The following is a 16591-nucleotide window of genomic DNA, read 5'->3' as shown; positions in this document are numbered from 1 at the left end:
GCTCAGGAACGGACCATTTTTGGACATGTGGCAGTTGGATGGGCCACTCTGCTGCGGAAGGTGCCATTTCCTGAGCTGGCTGTTTCCAGCCCCTTGTGAACTATGCACCTGCTCCATCCCTCTGAGTTACTGAAAGGCTGCTAGGGCTGGAGGAAGTCTGAGTGGCGGTTCATTGGGAAGAATTACTCATGACCAGTGTCCCTTCATTTTTCCTAAAGAGCCATAGGCAACCCTGGCCAGTGTGGCTCAGTGGTTGAGCATCATCCCGTGCACCAGAGGTCTCTGGTTCTATTCCCTGTCGGGGCACCTGCCCAGGTTGTGGGCTCATCCCTGTGGGAGGTATGCAGGAGGCAGCCAATCAATGTTTCTCTCTCCCTTCCTCTCTCTCTAAAATCAATAAAAACATTTTTTTTAAAAGGCATAAGCAGAGGTTTCTCTGAACATGCTGAGTGGCTAGAAATCTCCACGTGGGCCTCCACCTCCTGGCCGAGGCAGCTGCTCCCCTGCGTTCTCTCTAGGCTGTGTCACTGCCCCCATTCTATGGCCAGGCTCCCTGGCACCCAGCCGATGTCCCTCAGAGCACTCCGTGGGAACAGGGGGTGTGTTACTCTATGCCAGGTCCCTGGGGGAGCTCCCAGCCTGGCAGGGGAAAGGGTCCCTCAGGGGTGCTGGGCTGGGAGGCTCTGCCTCAGGAGTTGTAACTGATGTGAGCGAGGACGACCGAGGGTGCTTCCTCCTGGCAGATGAGTAGCTCCGGAGCTGACTTTGGAGTCTCAATTAGGAGACAGACTCTAAAAGCCACAGTGGCCCAGCAGTAAAAGAGGACATCCCCTGGAGTGTGTGGCCTGTGTGGTCACTCACATGATGCTTCCTGTCTGGACTTCCTTTTGTCGTAGGTCGAGGTTCCAGTTGTGTTCTCTTTCCAGGGGTGCTGTGAGGCTTCAGTGAGCTCGGGCACAGTAGGGGCTGCCTGAGGTGAGCACTCAGTAAATGTAAGCTGTCAGTGGGGTCCCTGCAGAATATGGGGACACCGCCATCACCAAGTTGTTCTGGGAGCCCCAGGTTCCTGCCCCCCCATTGTGTGCCTCAGAATTCTCCTTTGATGCCCCTCCTTCTAACTGCCCTGTCCCTTGGGGTACAGATGTGAGGCCCATTCCCTCCCTCCCTCCCTCCCTCCCTCCCTTCCTTCCTTCCTTCCTTCCTTCCATTTTAATGAGCACCTGCTGGGCTGGACCCTAGGGAGCCACCCAAGCTGGGCCTGGCTTTGTAATTAGGTTGTCATGAAAGGCCCGTCTTGGCTTAACCCCAAGCTGACAGTCCCAGAGTGAGCTGGATTTCCCTCCCAGCCCAGATATGGCCTCTGTCCCCCTTTTGAGCCACCAGCTCTGAGCAACTGCTTTTTTCCCATTTAACTGTTTTAATATGGACATCGTCAGACATATTCAAAAAGTTCAGTATAATGAACCTGATGAACCCACTTCCCACCACAGTCATGATCAGTACGTGGCCAGTCTGCATCCTCTGTGCTGCCCCTCCCCATTCTTTGCAGTAAGTCCTAGGTATCTATCATTTCACCTAGACATTTTCCTGAGTTGCTTCTGAAATGGTGGGGACACACAGCCCCGAGCCAGCCACCTCTGTTCTCTGCTGTCATCTCCCCAGGCCCAGGCTGAGGATGAGAGCACCGGGAAGGTGGCCAGGTTGGGGCTGTGCTCTCTGTCCCTGCACATGGAGGTTGGCTGGGTGTTGTGCTTGGAGAAGAACACAGCCTCTTCCTGGCACCCTGCTTGAAGGAGGCCACCCCCTGGAAGCAGGTGAAGCACCTGGGGACCCTCTGTCTCTGAGACCCAGCTTCGCTCTCCGTTAGTTGCTGTTTAACAATGAGCACAAGTTTTTCTTTGCCCCTTTATTTCATAACAGGTGGCACTCCCAAGCACACTGGTCTGCACCGTGCTTTTTCCATGTAATGTATCTCGGCTTTTGTTCCTGTTGGCTCAGGGAGAGTGTCCTCATTCTCTGTGGCTACAGAGAGTTACAGTGCCAGGGGAACTGGGGCTTACTGGCTGCTCCCCATCAATGGGTATTGGTGTTGGTTCCAGTTCTGCATTTACAAACCTGCAACGAATGAGCTTATAGGTATATAATTTGGCACCTTTGCAAGTGTATCTTTGGATGGCTCTCCAGGAATAGAATGGATGGAGCAAAGGGGATATGTATGTGTTTCTGTTTTGGAATTTTGACTGGTATTGCCAAATTGCCTTCAAAAGGGGTTGTACTGATTGGCACGTACACCAGCTGCTTGAGGGCACGAGCCTCCCAGTCTCACCAGCAGCACCTGCTGTCCAGCCTGTGGGTGTCGGCCTGTCTGTTAGGTGGAGAATGGGATGTGGGCCTACTTGCACTTAAATTGCATTTCTCTTATTCTGAGAATCACTGAGTGTTTGAGAATTCTGAACCCCACATTTCTGCTTTGGGGAATGGACTTACGGAGGCCCTCTCAGAAGGCTGGAATGGGGAATGAGGCGGGCACCTCCCTGCTGGTGGAAGAGGCAGTGGTGGAGAATCCAGGATGTGGGGAAAGGCAGGCAGATGGGGAGCAGATCTGCCTCTTCTTTCAGCTGGAAGTGTCCTTGGGCAGGTCACTTCCCATTTCTGAGCCTTCTCTGGAGAGCAGGTTGGTCATCCCTGAGAGCCATCAGGGAAGAAGCGAGATCCATTTGTACATCACTTAGTCTGGGGTACGTGCAGTGATGGCTCTGCAGAGCAACACAGAGGCCCCTCAGCAGTGTGTGTTCCCCTCCCCCTCCTCTGCTGAGGGAGGATTTTGGCGGGGGAGGGAGGCATGGGAAGGAGCATTGCTTGGAAATGTAGGGCAGTGGCTGAGAGATGGGTCAGAAACACACACCTGGAGTCAAACCACCCACTCTGGGCTGCGGGCCTTTGCTCCTCGGGCTCTGTCTCCCACGTGTGAGGCATGTGATCTTGGTCATGTGCCCTGCAAAGCCTGAACTGGTCACTGTGCGGCCCACTAAGGAAAATGCTGTGACCCAGGTTGGACTCCATGACTGTGTATTTAAAGTCAAATCAGATCTGGGTAATTTAGTCTCGCCCCATTACCTGTGTGAGCCTAGACCCTGAGTAGAGGATGATAAAGCATGGCCCTTGGGGTGGCCGAGGGACTTTTGTGGGGCATAGGCAGCAGGGTGCCAAGCAGGGGACTGTTCAGGCCATGGTGGCCGGCATTAATGGCCATTTTCCACAGCTCAGGCTCCCAGCCTGTTAGCTGGGCCTTTCTCTGTCCTGCCTCAGGGTGTCATGTCACCATGTTCAGGGAACACCACACTCCGTCACTTCTGCTATGCTAATCCCAACAGCCTACCTTTTGGGGAACACAGTGGACTCCCCCACAGTTCTCCAGAGGAGCCACATTCCTATAGAAGACTATGCTTCCCCAGACCTTCTGTAGCTCCTGTCTCATGCAGAGAGGCCCAATTTGTCCCCCACTCACCACCATTTACCCCATCACACCTATCCCCCTGCCCACTGCTGTATTTGTATCTGTCTCACCTGTGTCCCCCCACTAGCTGTTGTAGCCCTGGTGGTGAGAGCTGGCCCCCTTCCCTCTTTTGTGTGTCGTCCGTCTGTCCCGTTCCCCCCCCCGCCCCCCCATTGCTTCCTTGTTTTTTACTCCCACTTGGATGGATGACTATGTGTCTCCCCCAGCTCCAGGCTGGCAGGGATGGCCTGAGTCATTGCCGCCCCCTGGTGTCCAGCCTGTCCTTGCATCTCATGGGTGCCTTTGCACCTGTGTGCAACGAGAGACAAACTTCTCTCTGCCTGTCATCTGATGCCCAGCATCCGGTTTCTCTGTCTCTTTGTGAGGGCCTTAGCAGGGGGAGGGGGAGGCAGGCTGTTTGCTCCACAGCCTCTTCCTGGGAAACTGGTGCCAGCTGCTGGGGCAGCAGAGGGTCACCCTGCTGGAGGCTCTGCTTGCCAGCTGCCCCATAGCACGGCCCTCCCCAGAGCTCACACCTTCCGCTTGACCCTGCCCAAAGTCCAGGGTCCCTTAGTCTGCCTGTGCCCCCTGTCTCTCCCTCAGGCTAGTCAAGGTAGTGTGAGAATGAAGCTCTGGTTTCAGAGCAAGGCAGTCTGGGTATGTGTTCCAGTCCTGCCACACCTGGCTCTGTGACCTTGGGCAGACAGCTTGTCCTCTCTGAGCTTGGCTCCCCAATCTCATAGGACCAAGGATCCCCACTTCTGTTCCTTTAGTGCCTTTCCCTATTGCCGCCCCCACCTCCAAAGTGTGTTTCGGGCACCTGAGGGAAGTGACAAGATGCAGTTCTTATTCTTGTCATCAGGGGGCACCAAGCCCCTTCTCTGAGTGTATCTACCCCTCCTACCCACTGCCCTCAGTTTCCCCTTCTGTAAATGGGTGGGCAGGTTTAGTCTCCTGAGTTTTGGCTGTAACCTTGTGTGAAGCTGTGCCTTTGTCAAAACCTGGTAGATGCCTGGCTGAAGGGATGGTCAGATGGTAGCCATGGGTGGTATGGAAGAGGCCAGGTTAGAGACCCTGGGTCTTTAGCTCACCAAGAGTATCCTTGAGGACTTTGGGACGCAGAAGGGAAGCTTTGCTCAGTCTGGGAGGTTAGGGAGGACTTCCTGGAGGAAGGGATGTTAGAGTTGAACACCTCAAGGACCGGTCGCAGTTTGAGGGGTTACTTAGGTGTCAGTTGTTCCTTATAGACAGTCTGGGATGCTAAGAACTGCTAGTGATGATCCCACGTGTGCCCAGTCCCTACTCCATCCCCATTTGACCTGACCAGGCCAACCCAGCCTGGGGCCTTTATGGAAGCATGTATCTCGGGGATAGGTTTGTGCTCTTTGGCCATCTGATGATAAAGCCTGTGGACCCCTTCTTGGAGTGATGATTTTTAAAGGCAAAAAATGAAATAGGCCTGGCTGGGCATGGCTCAGCGGTTGAGCGTCAACCTAGGATCCAGGCAATTGGGGTTTGATTCCCGGTCAGGGCACATGCCAGGGTTGTGGGCTCGATCCCCAGTTGGGGGCGTGCAGGAGGCAGCCGATCAATGACGCTTTCATCATTGATGTTTCTTTCTCTCTCTCTCTCTCTCTGAAATCAATAAAGGTATATTTAAAAAGTTAATTAATTAATTAAAAATAAAATAGGATTGCAAAGGATACCAGTTAAAATACAGTTAGCTAAATTTTTTAAAATTGTTATCTAGTATTTATGTTTTCCTTGTTGACACATGAAAGAACAGGAGATAGCGGCTGCTCTGATGACTACCCTTTTCAAAGTAGTGACGAGCATCCTAAAGCTGCAGTAACGTGAAAGTATTTGCCATGTGGATTGATGACAGTCACAGGTCTGCTAAACACTGTTTTCTCTCTCTCTTTGCCTACATTAATCAGAAGAAAATGCTGAATTTCAGCTTCATACAGTTAATGAAAACAGAGAGGCCATTTTCCCCACTCAAGTTCATAGGTTCCTGAGGGTCATGGACCCTGCTTGGCTGCAGTCGCTGAGGCAGCTGCTTGAGTCCCAAGGGCTGCCGTCCAGGCAGGGCCAGCTCCTGTTTTCCCCAGGGCTGGGGTACCAGGCACATGGCAGAGAGCTCCCTCGCTGGGTCTGCGGAGGACAGCTGGCACCCGGAGGGCTGCTCATGGCCTGCAGCTCCCCTCACCCCCGCAGGAAGAAGTCTGAGGCAGAGGACAGGCCTGACCTCTGGGGAGGCTGGGGTCTCTGTTGACTTCTTACCTCCAGTACAGTGGTTCCAGCCTCCCCACCCCCACCCAGCACAGTGGAGAGAGAGTTCTGGAACAAATGTTCCACTGTGACCTGCACCGCTGCCTGGTTGTGGGGAGGCAGCTTTCCTTTCCTGGACCTCAGCTTCCTGCCCTAGGAAACAGGGTAGTGACTGATGAGATTGGGATGCAGGGCCATTGGCAAGAGCATTGCCTGGAGGGAGAGTCTGCTCAGAGCAGCTTACCTGGAACCTCTGCAGGGGCTCCTGCTGGTCCCCAAGGGCCGGGCCAGGATGGCACCAGGGTGAGGGAAGGCTGAGAAGGGCTGCCAGAAGCCCTCTTCCTGCCCCCTTTCCTGCCCACTACCTTCTGCTGGCCCCAAGAGCTTTCTACACCAGGCCTGCCCCGTCCCTCCGTCTCTCCCTTGCTCAGAGCCTTTCCTTCATGTCCTCCTGGTCACCCTGGGGCAAAATCCAAGATCTAATAGCCAAAAACTGAAAACAATACAAATGTTTCACTACCTGGTAAATGGTACATCAGACAGCTACTTCGCAGCACTGTAAAAGGGCCCAAACTCAGAATCCTTATGCGCTGAAAGAAGCCACAAAGTCGCCATGCTGCTTACCTCCGTCTTTATTACATGTCTGGGAAAGGCCAATGTGTGCCGTCAGAAAGGCCAGTCTCCCTTCCATGAGGTGGTGGGCCCTGGGCTGTGCAACTGCTGGGTTTGGGCTGCATCCCTTTGCCCAGCCCTGAGAGCCGTCGGGGAAGGCTTGCTGCTGAGGGCGTTTCAGAGTGGGGGTTTTCAGAGGCCACGCAGCAGTGCCATCAGGGGCTGAGTTTGAAGCCCGGCTCTTTCGCTTCCCAGCTGTGTGGCCTCAGGTGAGGAGCTTCACCTCTTTGAGCTCCGCTGCTTCATAGGGCTGGAGTACAGGTTCATTCTCTCATCCAAAAAACAAATGCGTCAGACACCTGCTTTGGGCCTGGCCCTGGGCTAGACAGCCTTGGGGAACGGTAGTGACCCACACAGCCTCCGCCCTGCCCTTGTGGGGCTCCTAGTCTAGCAGGGGAGGCAGCTGACAAGTAGAACACTGTGTGATATTAGTTGTGTGTCGTTCGTGTGAAATTGTTCGGGGAGCCATGGGGAGGTGTGGAGGGTGGGGTGACTTGGTTTGGGTGCACCTCCCCAGGACAGCAGTGGCAGCAAGGGCCCTCAGTGGGAAGACGGAGCCCAGTGAGTTGTTGGAAGGGGCATTTTATAGTGGGAAGGGGAGAGTGGAAGGGGGCTGGCAGAGGTCTTAGGACAGTGGGTGGAAGGGGCCCAGAATGTGGAAAGTCACAGGCAGGGGTCCTCTGTGCCTGCAGCCCAGAACGTGACTGTGGACGAGGTCATCGGCGCTTACAAGCAGGCCTGCCAGAAGCTGAACTGCAGACAGATCCCCAAGCTCCTCAGGCAGCTCCAGGTATGCCAGGCTGGGGAGGGAGTTAGGGGGAGGGGTGGGAAGGGGCTCCCTGAGTGAAGTTGTGCTCCCCATACCTCCCAGCAGCCACACCTCCCAGCAGCCTCCGTGCCTCTGTTGTCTGCCCAGCAAGAGGGCGCATACAGCACTCCCACTGCCAAGGGCCCAAGTATGTACATACATCTTGGAAAATCCCCTGTTCAGCTGTAAAAGTAATCAGGGCTTGGTGGAAGACAGTTTAGATTGCTAACTAAATCTGTATCTCCTTGGCAGCAGTTCTTTTTGTTCAAATAAATGCTTCTTAATCTTTAAAAAAAGTAATCAGGCTCCTCATGAATATTTAAACAGTAGTGAATTATGTAAAGTAAAAATTTCAAGTATCTGTCACTCCACAGAGAAGTTCTGTTCCCCAGGGGGAAAGCCAAGTATACAGTATTTATTCTTAAAAGCCTGAATTACAAAAGTAATGTATATTCTCTAATTTTTTAAAAATCAAAATATTACAGACATAGAAAGCAAAATTCATTTCTTGCCCAAGTCCAAACCCCAGGAGTTCCTTCTGTTGGCAGCTTGGGGTTTTGTCCTCTGGCCTCTCTTGGGCATTTGTAAGACGGTGGTCACTATGCAGACAGGAGGGCAGTCTCCGATTTTATATGACGAAGGTATTACTGTACCTGGACGTGCGCCAGCCCACCCCTACCCCACCCCCAGCTGTCTCCTGTAGGTGCCTTCCCTGTGGCCCACCAGCCTGGCCTAGTGGGTAAAGCACTGTAGTGCCCTGCAGAATGTTCCCAGGTTTCTGGTTTCCAGGGTTGTTGCTCCCTTGGACAGCGCACCTGTGAGCGGTCATCCTGGCCACCCATCCCTGCACACCTGGGTTAGGGGTTCTGTGGGGGATTCCAGAAGGTCTTATTGTCAGGTCCAGGGAAAAATGGCCACTCAGTGTGGTGGCCAGGAGTGTGGGCCCTTGGAGCTGGTCACTTGCCTGCCCTTACTAGCAAGTGACCCTAGACAAGGCTGGGCCTTAGCCTGTTTGTCTACACATGGGTTCATCACAGCACCTACCCTCTGGGTTGATGTGTGTAGAGCTCAGAGCCAGGAGGGGGCCGGGAAGATGCCTATCCATTACCTTTACTCTTCTTTATTGAATGCTAGCTGTGTGCCAGGCCTGCTACCCTGCCTTCACCCCAGGCCTTCTTGGGCTTGACCTGTCAGCTTTTGTGGCCTTAGTGCCTGCCTCAGCCTTTGCACTGGCTCATCCCTTTGCCTGAAATGCTCGCCCTGGAGACACCCAGGGCCCACTCCCTCACTCCATTGAGGAGGCAGAGGGGCTACACCAGGCCTGCCTCGCCTCAGGTCCTATGGGTGAGGAACTGCCCTCCTCTCTGAGGTGCTATGTCCCTCCACCCCCACCCCAGAACACTGCCTCACCTCAGAAATAGCAGAGCGAGGTGGAGCCCCAACTGCCCCACTGTCAGGGTCCAGCCTGGCCCCTGCAGGTACCTCCTGCCTTAACCACCGTCCATTCCACTTTACCAGGAGTTCACGGACCTCGGGCACCGTATTGACTGTCTGGACCTGAAAGGTGTGTGTATGGACAGAGGCCGGGCGCCCTTGGGTAGTGGGCAGGGTCAAGCTTCCCTGGAGGTGGGTCCAAGGGCAGAATGTGGGCCTGGGCCTGCTTGCGGTCAGTGGGTCCTACCAGAACAGCTTAGCTAGGGGCAGGAGCTGGGCCTGAAAGAGGTGTGGGGGCGAGAGCCCTTTCTCCCTCCCTTGTCCTGGAGCCCCTGTTTGCACTCTGCCCCACCACGCACAGAAGCAAGCTCATGCATGTGTGCATGGTGCTCCATCTCTCCCAGGTGAAAAGCTCGACTACAAGGCCTGTGAGGCCCTGGAAGAGGTGTTCAAGAGGCTGCAGTTCAAGGTCGTGGATCTGGAGCAGACGAACCTGGACGAAGATGTGAGCAGCCTTTGCTTCCTGAGCCCCCTGGCTTGCTAGAGGTTTGGGGGCCAGGGCACTGCAAGAGGAGGGAACACCCTCGGACTAAGGCTGGGCAGGGCCTCTTGAGGGACAAAGCAGGGAGACATCCAGTGTGACTAGTGTGAATGGAAGGAATGTTGGGCTCTGGGGCGGGGCCCAGAGAGAAGGGGTCTTACAGACCCACCCCAAGGGAAGGGGCTTTGTAAGCAAGGGACATACTTGGGGAGCCAGACTGGAGAGGAGGCTTGTGGCCACCTGGAGCCTTTCCAGGAGTGTCCCTCCCCACCCACACCCCACCACACCCCATCATGGTATCTGCAGGGGAGGGGGTTCAAAAAACTTTTTTTTTAATTGATTTTTAGAGGTGGGGGAGGGGAAAGAGAGAGAAACATCGAAGTGAGAGAGAGACATTGATTGGTTGCCTCTCACATGCCCTGACTGGGGATCAAACCTGAGACCTTCCAGTGCACAGGGCACAACTCCAACCAACTCAGCCACACCCCACACCTTCCAGGGCAGGTTTGAAAAAGTTCTGAAAGCAGCCTCCCTGACTAGGCCTAGGTATCCTTACCTCCCCAAACTTGGAGGTCACCAGGAGCCCAGGGGCTTGGGCCCCAGGTCTAGAGGCAGGCGAGTCAGGGGCAGGGATCCTAGAGAACTGAGGCTCAGTTAAGAGAGGCCAGAGGCCTGTCCTGGCACATGGCACATCAGTCCTGGGGGGCATAGAAGAGGAAGTAGACTGGCTTTTTCAAGAAATGGGAAGGGCTGGTTCCCATGACCCAGAGGTGCCAGAGCAGTGTCAGAACTCCGCTCCTACCTCCTGGCCCCCCCCAGCCTCGACCTGATGCTGAGCCCCATTGTCTCTGCCCCCAGGGCGCCTCAGCCCTCTTTGACATGATTGAGTACTACGAGTCAGCCACCCACCTCAACATCTCCTTCAACAAGCACATCGGCACCCGGGGCTGGCAGGCCGCCGCCCACATGATGCGCAAGGTGGGCGCCTTCCCCTGCAACCTCTCCAGGGTGGGGGGAGCTCAGGCACAGAGGGGTCCAGGTGCTTTTTCAGGGTACCCATCCCTTTAGGGGTGTCGGTCCCCAGCTTCCAGGCCCTGTGTGAAAGCGGTACTAAGAGGTGCCCTGCCCCAGACCCATCCTGACCCCTCCTCCTCGCCTCCACTTACCCTTAATTTATCTCTTGGAGGTATCCATTGTCACCACTCCCATGGTACTCCCACGGCAGAGAACTCGGCTATCACCAGTCCGACCTCACTCAACCACAAGGACCCCAGGCCAGGCCTTCCAGCACCAGCCATAGTTTCCCCAGCTGTGAAACCAGATAGCCCTGCTGCTCACTGGGACTTGGAGTGTGAGGTCCCGCAGGGCAGGGAGGGCTGGGGCTGACCTGACCCAGCTCCACTCCTTCCCCACCAGACCAGCTGTCTGCAGTACCTTGACGCCCGCAACACGCCCCTGCTGGATCACTCAGCGCCCTTCGTGGCCCGTGCTCTGCGTATCCGTAGCAGCCTGGCGGTGCTGCACCTGGAAAACTCCAGCCTATCGGGACGGCCCCTCATGCTGCTCGGTGAGCCCCAGGCCCGGGGAGGCTGGGTAGTGAAGTGCAGCTCACTTTGGGGCTGAGACTGTTGGCTGGGTCCTTTGGGCCTGGCCAGTCAAAAGCCGTCCTCTCCCCCAGCCACGGCCCTGAAGATGAACATGAACCTTCGGGAGCTGTACTTGGCTGACAACAAGCTCAATGGCCTGCAGGATTCAGCCCAGCTGGGCAACCTACTCAAGTTCAACTGCTCTCTGCAGATCCTGGACCTCCGTAACAACCACGTGCTGGACTCTGGTGTGTGTGAGGTCCACCCACCCCTACTCCAGTCACCCAGTATCCACTGTGCCCAGCAAGGTGCTCTGTGTTGCTGGGGACACAATAGTGACCAAGACAATCCCAGCTCTGCTCTCATGGGGCTCACAGTCCAGTAGGGAACATAGACCACCTCCAGGTAGTGAAAATCAGACTGGGCAGGGCTGGGCTACAGGACTCCAGAGTGGGTACCCACCCAGTCTAGGGGTCAGGGAGCGTGTCCTAGAGGAGGGGACAGCTCAGTGGAGAACTGCAGGATGAGGTGAGGTATTGAACAGATAATTAAAATAATTATAATCTGGGAAAAGTGCCCTGAAAGGAAACAGGGTTATTGGGATCAAAGGTAAACTGCAGGCTCTTTAAGGTGCAGGGAGGGGGACCTCTAGGTGGCAGTGTGGAGGCTGAGAACGGCACCTGCTGATTTCAAAGTCTGGGAAAAGAATCCAGGCAGAGGGGAGCGAATGCAAAGGCCCTGAGGTGGGAAAGAACTTAAACACTGGGTATTTTGCAGAGAAAGCCACAGTGAGCCAGGAGGTGGATAGGAGAAGAGGGGTATCAGCGGGAGGAATTCAGTTTCTCCTGGGGAGGGCAGCTGTGGCCTGGTTCACTGTTGGGCAGAGTCACACCTCAGTGCGAAGAAGGGGGAGCGAGGCCAGGCAGGGAGAGTGGGACTTGAGGCCAGTGCCTTCCCCCAGGCAGCCAGGCCCAGACACCACATTTACTGACTACCTACCCCGTGCCAGGCCTGTCGCCTCCGGGCTCCCAGCTGAGACCTCTGCCCTTGGGAAAGACATAGCCAAGATAAACTAATAGAATGTTGAGTCTGTCAGATGGTGAGATGTGTCTGGAGCAAAATAACGCCGATGGTGAGCTAAGCTGGCTGGCCAGAGACTGGGGAGAGGTGATGCTCGAGCAGAGATCTAGGCAGACGGAGGAATGTTCCCGGCCCAGGGATCAGGAGCTGTGTGTGTGCGCGCCAAGGCAGGGGTGACATAGCAGGAGATGCCAGGCCGCAGCCTATGGGACTGGGCAGACCAAGGGGAGGGTGGAGCCCCGGGAGGTTCCCATGTTCGTGTCCCCTGGGGAAGCACCCAGACCACAGATGGGACTTACCCATGGGCCTCCCCCAGGTCTGGCCTACATCTGTGAAGGCCTCAAGGAGCAGAGGAAGGGGCTGGTGACCCTGGTGCTGTGGAACAACCAGCTCACACACACGGGCATGGCTTTCCTGGGCATGACGCTGGTGAGTGGGCCGGGAGAGGGTCCCTACCCCCACCACTGCTCCCAGGTCCCAGCACTGCCGCCTCCCTCCTAGCACATCCCTCAGCCTTGCTCGTCCTGCAGGTTCAGGAACATTTCCTCTCCACTTTCAGCCCTGTGTGGCCTTTCCCTCAGCTTCTGTACCCTCTTTTCCCTGCGGGGAGTAGTCCTTCAGTCACTGTCTTTTTGCATCCATCACCATATCCTAGCACAGAGCTTTTGCACAGGGTGAAAATGTTTTGCGTAGTAAGTTAATATTTCTAGAAGCTTTCAGTAAGTCTTACACCTTTTCATTACACAGAATTTAAAGCAAGCCCACAGGGTTCAAAGGCTCAGACACAGGTGAAGAACTCCCCGTGGCCAGAGTCCCTCCCCCAGGAGAAACTGAATTCCTCCTGCTGATCCCCCTCTCCTCCCGCCCACCTCCTGGCTCACTGGCTTTCCCTGCTGGCAGGAGCAGAGGGCGGGCCTGGGCGTGGGGAGTGGACAGGGCAGCTGGCACTGGAGAGACTTCTGGGTACACGAGGAGTTCGGCCTTAAGCAGGAGTGTGCTGGCACTCAGACTGGCTGCACTGCTGGAGACCGCACAGGTCTGCCTCTTTCCCGACTGGCCTTCAGGGCCTCTTCTTCCTCTCACGCGCCACCCCTGCAGCCGCACACACAGAGCCTGGAGACGCTGAACCTGGGCCACAACCCCATTGGGAATGAGGGCGTGCGGAACCTCAAGAATGGCCTCATCGGCAACCGCAGCGTGCTGCGCCTCGGCCTGGCCTCCACCAAGCTCACCTGCGAGGGTAGGGCACGGGGCGGGCGAAGGGGGCCGGGCAGGCCGGGTTGGTGGGTGGCCAGCTGGGCTTGGGCCCGTGGCCAGCCCCTGCGGTCCCCCTCCCAGGCGCGGTGGCGGTGGCGGAGTTCATCGCCGAGAGCCCCCGCCTCCTGAGACTGGACCTTCGGGAGAACGAGATCAAGACGGGCGGGCTCATGGCACTGTCCTTGGCCCTCAAGGTGAACCACTCCCTGCTGCGCCTGGACCTTGACCGTGAGCCCAAGAAGGAGGCGGTGAGCGGCTCTCCCCTGTGCCTGGCTGCGGGCAGGTGGGGGTGGGTCCGGCCTGGGGTGACCGCAGGACCCGCTGCAGGGACAGGCCACCCAGAGCCCTAGCCAGGCCCGCTCTGCCCACAGGTGAAGAGCTTCATTGAGACGCAGAAGGCGCTGCTCGCCGAGATCCAGAATGGCTGCAAGCGCAACTTCGTGCTGGCGCGGGAGCGGGAGGAGAAGGAGCAGCGGCTGCAGCTGTCGGCCTCCATGCCGGAGATCACCGTCACCGAGCCCCAGCCTGACGAGGAGCCCGGGGACGAGCCTGCCGCCCAGGCACAGGAGAATGGGGACCCAGCACCCGGGCCTGGCCTGGACTCAGACTCAGACTCAGACTCTGAGGGGGAGGATGAGGAGAGGGCTATGGCCCCCTGCCCCACCCCAGTGCCCCCAACGGACTCCCTGGGCCCTGGGGACAGGAGCCCCCCAGGCAGCCCTTCCTCCCCCACTGAGCAGCGAATTTCTGTGTCCAGCCCAGGCCGAGGCCACAAAGTGTTTGTGGTGACTCGAGTGGAGAGCCCACCTGAGAGAGCAGAGCCCCCTGTGTCGCCCTCTCCTTGTCCTCCCTCCCCACCTGCCTTATCTTCCCCACCCGAATCACCTGCCCTACCACCAGCTGAGGCCATCAGCACTCGGGACCCAGGGTCATCTGAGCCTCAGCCGCAGCCAGAGCCGCCTCAGTCAGGGCCACCGCTGCCCAATGGCCTGAAGCCCGAGTTTGCCCTCGCACTGCCCCCAGAGCCACCCCCGGGGCCCGAGGCCAAGGCGGGCAGTTGTGGCCTGGAACATGGTGAGAGGAGCTCTGGGATAGGGGAACAGGGGGCCCTGGGTGCTGTGTGTGACCCCTGCCCATTAGTGGGCCTCAGTTTTCCCTAAAATAGCCCTTGTAGGGACAGGGATGAGTGGGACAGTCCCCACCTTGCCTCCCTTGGGTCCTGGGAGCTCTCCCAGGGGGTGGGGCACGTGAGGTTTGTTGACTAGAGCCTGATGATCTCAGTGGTACCCTGCCCTGAGGGCTGGTGGGGCCGGGCTGCCATCCTCTCCCACCTGCCTGACTGGAGGCTGCCTACCCTTTCTCCCCGGGCAGAACTGAGCTGCTCCAAGAATGAGAAGGAGCTCGAGGAGCTGCTTCTGGAAGCCAGTCAGGAATCTGGGCAGGAGACACTGTGACACTTTAGGTGAGATGAGGGTCAGGGGCCTGGGAGCCAGCAAAAGAGGTCCTGGCTCTAACAGGCCCCCCCCGATCTCTTCTCCCCAAGTTCCTTTTTTTCCGGTCGGTCTTCAACAAGCTGAGGCCAGAGCCATGAGAATCTGCTCACCCTCATCCCCAGCCTTCCTGAGGCCCAGGACGCCAGGGGTGTGGGGGGCCTTTCTGGGGACCACTGCCCCCCCACAACAACACTACATGGGATGCAGGAGCTACGGGGAGTGGCCCTCGCATCCTTACTTGAACACTTCTATTTATGTGTCCAGCACCTGAAGCCTCTGGACTGGAGTGGGGCGGGGTGGGGTAGGGAGGAGGAGTCTCCAAGGTCATCAGCCCCAAAGCTGGCTCTTTTCTGGAGGGGCCTATTGGGCCAGGCTTGCCCTGTGGAGGCAGGAGTCCTGGGTGGTGGTGGGATGCCCTCCATCCCTCATGGCCCTGGGCACAGAACGAGGCAGGAGGCATGGTGTGGGGGGTGGTGAGTGGTGGTGGTGGTTGAACTTTGTAGAGCAACCCCAGACAGGGTGCAGGCCGGGGTGGGTGGGGGGAGATGGGAGCAGAGGATCAGAGCTTTCTTTTTCTTAAGTGCAATAAATCTATCAGGGAGCTGGGTGGGAGCAGCCAGGGTTTTGGAGACCCTGCTGTCCAGGCCACTTGAAGATGCGCCCTGAGAGGCACTACAACCCCGGGGAGGGTGGGGGGAGGGTGGGCAGAGGGCGGGGGAGGGTCTACTCCTGTCGGTGCAACTCTGTCCACACCTTTTCTAATAAACCAGAGTTGGGTTCACCTTTTGCCTGTTCTCTGCTCGTGCTCATCATGGTGAGGGTTCTGGGCGTGGGGGGGTGGGGGAGGCAGGGGCCAAACAGCTCCGGTTCTTGAGCATCTGGCACCTGCCCCACTCACCTATGGGCAGCTGGGGAGACAGACTTACACAGGCCTTGGTTCTGAGCTGCGGGCATCATCCTCCAGCCGGTGCCCCCTGTGCCGGGGGTGGTGGGGGTGGGATAAGCCCTCCAGGCTGTCCTGGCTTCAGCCCCCCCTTTGGTGAGATGGGAGGTTTGTTTTGCCTCAAGAGGCTGAGGAGCCACAGTCCTTTGCCAGGTTGGTCTGTCAGTACAGCCCCACCCCCATGTCAGTTGATGTGCGGTCAGTTGTAGCTGTTGCTCAGGAATCAATTCCTGTGGGAACTTTTGGCCCTTAGCACATGGTGGGTGCTCTCCATGTGACCTCTGCTTCCCCTTTGTGACCTCTGCTTCCACTTTCAGGCTGGTGACCAACAGGCTGGGGTGGGGGGCAGGGGACCTCAGCATATCTGTCTCTCATGGCTGGGGTCCTGTTCCCACCCTTGTCCCTGCTCTTGCTTGCACTAAATTTAATGTGTCCCCACCTCCTTGGGGCCACAGAAAAAGATGTGAGGTCCTAACCCTCAGGACCTCAGAATGGGACCTTTGGAAATGGATCTTTACAGAGGTAATCAAGTTAAAATGAAGTCAGGTGGGTCCTGATCCAATATGACTGGTGTCCTTATATAAAGGGGAAATTGAGACAAAGACGGATGGGCATAGGAGGAATATAGTGTGAAGATACAGAGAGAAGGCCATGTGGAGAGAGAGGACTGGAGAGATGGCCACAGCCAAGGGACACCAGATTGCCAGCAAAGTGCTCAAAGCTGGAAGCGCCAGGAAGGATTCCCCTGCAGGTTTCCGAGGCCATGTGGCTCTGCTGCCACCTTGATTTCGCACTTTCGGCCTCCACTGTGAGAGAATGCGTTTCTGTTCTTAGCCACCCAGTTTGTGGGACTTTGTGACACAAGCACTAGGAGACTAGCAGACCAACTCTTCAGGGCTCCTGATTTTCCAGCTTCTGGGATCCTGGATCACGGGGTGCGTTCCCTTTGCCTTCAGTCACCCGAGCATCAGCATTGCTTGTGAAGACGCAAGGAGCCTGTTTTAGTGCTT

At 56.8% G+C, this 16591-nt stretch overlaps 1 protein-coding gene across 1 annotated transcript in view; it reads left to right on the top strand.

The window, feature by feature from the left end:
- PPP1R37 (protein phosphatase 1 regulatory subunit 37) overlaps positions 1–15431 on the top strand; it is a 36074-nt gene extending 20643 nt beyond the window's left edge. The window contains exons 2-13 of the mRNA XM_081119938.1: positions 7132–7229; positions 8766–8811; positions 9086–9186; positions 10081–10200; positions 10639–10789; positions 10901–11056; positions 12205–12317; positions 12987–13128; positions 13227–13393; positions 13517–14219; positions 14517–14607; positions 14689–15431. Coding sequence (XP_080976064.1) covers positions 7132–7229; positions 8766–8811; positions 9086–9186; positions 10081–10200; positions 10639–10789; positions 10901–11056; positions 12205–12317; positions 12987–13128; positions 13227–13393; positions 13517–14219; positions 14517–14599 — 1880 coding nt within the window. The 3' untranslated portion in view covers positions 14600–14607; positions 14689–15431. The remainder of the gene's footprint in view (positions 1–7131; positions 7230–8765; positions 8812–9085; positions 9187–10080; positions 10201–10638; positions 10790–10900; positions 11057–12204; positions 12318–12986; positions 13129–13226; positions 13394–13516; positions 14220–14516; positions 14608–14688) is intronic.
- The last annotated feature ends 1160 nt before the right edge of the window (positions 15432–16591 follow it).

Source organism: Miniopterus schreibersii (genome assembly GCF_964146895.1).
Source record: "Miniopterus schreibersii genome assembly, chromosome: 18".
Lineage (NCBI taxonomy): Eukaryota > Metazoa > Chordata > Mammalia > Chiroptera > Miniopteridae > Miniopterus > Miniopterus schreibersii.
This window is presented reverse-complemented; position numbering and strand designations above follow the sequence as displayed.